We start from the raw sequence: 4595 nt of genomic DNA, 5'->3' as shown, positions 1-4595 counted from the left end.
TACACAAAATACAACGGGCCTTTGTGTGGCAAACACTAAGTATGGAATAAATGCAGAAGACCAATGTTTATTCTTATTATTTATTCTTCTTCTTATTATTATTATTATTATATAGACAGAAAAACTCAATTAAGCTTCGTGAGCGGCCTGTATGTGTAAAAGTAGCACCATTTCATCCAGTATTGTTTATTCCTGCCATCTTCTTTACACTTCGTACCATAAATAGAATAAAATCCAGCTACAGTACTGAAAGGACAAGTGAATCCTTAAACTCTATCAAACATTTATTGATTTAAGGACGCGCCTGTTCCCGAAGGCTCTCAGCACTGCTGCTTTCTGACATTTAGGCATTATTTATAGGCTTTCCCAGAATAGCACACATGGGCATAAATGCATACATACATAATGTGTGCCTATGTATCATTTTACGCATACTTTATTTTGACGCATAAAATTAATATTTTGAGATTTGTTCAAAACGTTTTGAATATATTCGTTTAACGTATACCAGACATTTCACATAAACTGACTTTTTTTCTGTGATCAATTCATAAACGGTAATGTATTTTACATATTCGCAAATGTGGGCCAATAGGATTTCACGGTGGGCGGGGCTACCCGGCGCGACGCGACTGAAATAAAAGCGAAGCGACCGACCAAATAGTAGAGATTAAATAGAGTTTGCGGTGAGCGGTACGCACATCCCTTACACTGAAGATTAAAATCAGAGTTCTTATAGACAGAATAAACCCTGAACGTATTAATATGCGCACAGGAAGTGTCACTGACTCAAAAGCACAAGACAGATGGTGCGATTTGTCGCGGGATGGTTTGGGGGCAGGGAGGGTATTTACTGCCGTATAATCCGCTCTGATGTCACCGTGTAAAGAAGGAGGGGTCTGAGATCCGTTCGCTTTAATCCCAGCGCGTCGATAAGAACGACCGACGAAGATGAAGAGCTCTTCTTCATCGCTCGTGTTCGTGACAGGTGAGTGTGAGGGATCCTGCCGTAAGCAGCCGTTTTATCCGTGTCGTGTTTCTCAGGAGCTGCACCTGCTGACGGATTCACCGGGGACCGGGAGGGACGCGTCCGCCTCAGCGCAGGCCCGTTAACGTTTACCGAATAACGCGCTTTTAACTTTTATAAACGGCGGAAAGTTTCCGGATCGCGCCGCCGCATCGCGTTCGGTTGTTATGCCGCGCGCTTAATTGGAAATGTGAGCGGTTTTTAATGTCCGGGGCGCGGAGACGTCCAGATGGTTGGCGGCGTCCACCTGTACGTGACCACCGCAGCGGACAAGAAACACAGCCGTACAGTAAAAGCAATGCGGTTCGCTCGTTTAGAGGATTTCTCCGGTAGTAAGAGGGAGGATGTTTGTAATGCTGATGTAAAAATGACACAATAGTACCTGTTTTCTTAACACAGTGATAGATTTGGCAGAACATTACACGTTATGTTGCTATTTGGGAAAAATAACACCCCTTTAATTTACGATGAATATCTATGCATGCAACAAGACTGTGTGTATTTAAATTACTGTATACAAATACAGGCTACCTTGTCATTTACAGTGAAATCAGTGAAAAATTGTGTTTTATTTTGCATGCGCATTTGCTCGATCCTTTTATATTTTTGTGTTCGTTTATTAGCTGTGCTTCTCGAAGAAGGCCAGGTCTGATTCATTTTAATCAAAACGATCACTACCTGTATTGTTGAGGTAGCTTAGCTCGGCCTGTTTTAAGGATATCAGATATGCACAGACATGAAGTATAAAAATGTAAAGTTGCCCCATTATGGTGACTTTCAAGCCACAGCTATTTTTTTTTAACCACAACAGGATTTGCATTCCATTTTTGTTTTTTCATGAAACTCATCATAAATTAAACCTACTGTACTTTACTGTACCCTCCGCGATAGGATTTGTAATATTATTGACGTTAACGTTATTCATTTGATATTAAATGATTTGTCATTTCATAAAGATAAAGGCATGATAAAAATACATTTACCGCTGACATTTTGAATTATTAAACATTTTTCACACTTTTTTTGTATCAGTGTATATTGTAGTTTTGCCATCAGAAAGCGAGCGGAAGCACCTGCCGCTGCACGCACGCTCTCGGTCGTAAAGGTTGCATGGTGAAAGTGAAGATCTCTGTATAAACAGGGAGTTAAATCCCCCGGCTTTGGGTTTTATGGGAGGTTTGACAGATGAATCTGCTGAACTCCAGGACTGGTGGAGTATACAGCATGACGGCTGCCCACAGTGAGGCCATCTGTGACAGCGCCACTGCCATAAACCACGTCAATGTGTTACTCCGTCATTACACCGAGAGCCACATAGCTTGTTTAGAATGTAGTTACATTTATATCTGTTCGTTTGTCACACCAATTTTTGTTTACTGGTGGATGCAGGACACTACGGTTCATTTATGATCGCAAAATAAAGTAAACCGTGCCATATTATACCCAAAAGTTCTTCATTTAGTGGACTACCAGTAAAAAAATTTACAGTTTTATTTGCTAATGCTACCTACCCTAAATTAAGCCTTTCTTGGTGATTGGTTGATTTAAATTGGTATAATTTAATTGTGTACTTCAATTTAACAGCTGATAGCTATTCAGAAAGTTATCTGACGTTATTAGTTCTTGTTATTTTTTGATTACCGCTTTCTAAACTTTAGCGAACAGACAATGTGAGAAATGTTGAAGGTGTCTTTTTCGACGTTTACTACCTCTGATTTCTATCTGTCAATCAGGCGATGAGCAGTGAGTGGGCGGAGCCATGAGCCATAGGGAGGAGCCAGAGGAGGCGGGTCTCAGAGGTCCTCCCCCTCATCGCAGCAAGCAGGCCAATGGGACGCCTCTAGAAGGCGGTCGACCCAGATGGAGGCCATGCCAGCTTCACAATCCGGATGCAGAAGGCCAAGGCCACCACCATCATCACCACCAACACTATCACCATCAAGCCAACCAGCACCCGTCTGGATCGAGCCGGGCTGCACCGCGTCACCGTAGGCGGCACGTTCCCGGGCAAGCACAACGCAGGCGGGCTGAGAGCGGAGATACAGAAGCTAGAGCTGGCCAACAGCCCAAAGCGGGGGCGTCAAGACACCACCGAAGCGGAGAGAGACTCCATCAGCACAGATATAGACAGCAGCACAAAGCAGAAGAAGAAGAGGTGGTCAAAACTCCTCCGAAAAAACAAGCTCCAGAGCCGTTATCTCCTGAAGATTCCTCGCAAGAACTGCTGACTCCTTCTCCTCAGGATGAACCAATCACTGATAGTCTGGATGGAAACAGTCCAGATGTGTCCCATTCATCTGATACACAAGTCGATCGCGATCTAGAGTCTTCAAGGGAACAGCTGGAGGACATAGTTCAAAGTGAAGAATCAACATTGGGCGAAGAGGAACTGACCAAAGAAGAATATTTTAAAGAAACTCCTGAGCAGGACTATGCTCCTCCTAAGACTGCTTCAAAAAGTCGTCCTGAAAGTAAAAGAACCAGTCCGCTAAGAGTAGACGTTCCTCCATTCGTCACATCTCCTCACCATATGATAAACAAACCTTTTTTCCAGTCTCCACGAAGCTTCCCTGAGACTCTTCGAAGCTACAATTCAGATCCGAACTCATACCCTCCTCTTTTTAACGTGGGTTATTCTCACACAAACAAGGATAAAGGGTTTGAGAGTCCCATGTCCCATCAAGAAGATCTCTCAGACTCCAGTCCCGAAGCCTGCTCTGATTCCTACCCGCAGCTGAGCCCTGAAGAGACTCAGAGAGAATCATACCTAACAGATCCTCATCCAGCCCTCGAGGGACCTCAAGTGTTCGAGAGCGTGACCACGGATGAGTGCGACCCTCAGGAAGACATCGGTCTGCTTCGTTCCGTGGGCTCCAGGCTGCACCACTACGACGAACAGTCAGGAGATGAAGCCGAAAGCTCAGGGAGAGTCAGGGCCCAGGTCAGGAAGACGTCAAGCTCGACTAGCCTTTCCCAAGAAGCTCCTCCACGAGAGGAGGCTCCGGAAACTGCTCAGCTTTCACCTGAAGCCGTGGAAAGACCTGACACGTCGTCCGCTCCGGCCCAGGATCAGATAACAGAGTACTGCAGAGACGCAGGGGACGCTGTCTCGCTGGCTATTAAGGATATTAAGGAAGCTATCGAGGAGGTGAAGACCAAGACGGTGCGCTCGCCCTACACGCCTGATAAGATCACAGAGCCCGTGTGGGTGATGAGGCAGGATCTGAGCCCGGTTGAGGAGAGCCATCCTCAGCCACAGCCTCAGTCTGCATGTCAGCTCTCGCTAACTTCTCCACAGTATGCGGTGAGTGAGCTGTCCGCCGTGATTACTGTAATTCCTTACGGTGAGGCCCTTCAAGAAAGTTCATTTTAAATAGGCCACGGTTTGACATTTTTGTAGTTTTGTAGCTTTTGACAGTTTTGTGGCTCATTCATTCTATAAGCACAGACGAATGAGTTTTTAGGCAAATTAAAAAAAGGCAAAAAAAAAATCAAGTACTAGGTTTTCCGCAGCCATTAAAAAAACATTGAAAAGTATAAGTATATGTATGTGTACTGTGTTATGCAT

The 4595-nt window shown here is 44.6% G+C and overlaps 1 protein-coding gene across 1 annotated transcript in view; it reads left to right on the top strand.

Annotated features, from left to right (window-relative positions):
• Positions 1 to 719: 719 nt before the first annotated feature.
• LOC122344736 (amyloid-beta A4 precursor protein-binding family A member 1-like) overlaps positions 720 to 4595 on the top strand; it is a 16420-nt gene continuing 12544 nt past the window's right edge. The window contains exons 1-2 of the mRNA XM_043238288.1: positions 720 to 988; positions 2761 to 4371. Coding sequence (XP_043094223.1) covers positions 2787 to 4371 — 1585 coding nt within the window. The 5' untranslated portion in view covers positions 720 to 988; positions 2761 to 2786. The remainder of the gene's footprint in view (positions 989 to 2760; positions 4372 to 4595) is intronic.

This window comes from Puntigrus tetrazona, chromosome 5, assembly GCF_018831695.1.
Source record: "Puntigrus tetrazona isolate hp1 chromosome 5, ASM1883169v1, whole genome shotgun sequence".
Lineage (NCBI taxonomy): Eukaryota > Metazoa > Chordata > Actinopteri > Cypriniformes > Cyprinidae > Puntigrus > Puntigrus tetrazona.
This window is presented reverse-complemented; position numbering and strand designations above follow the sequence as displayed.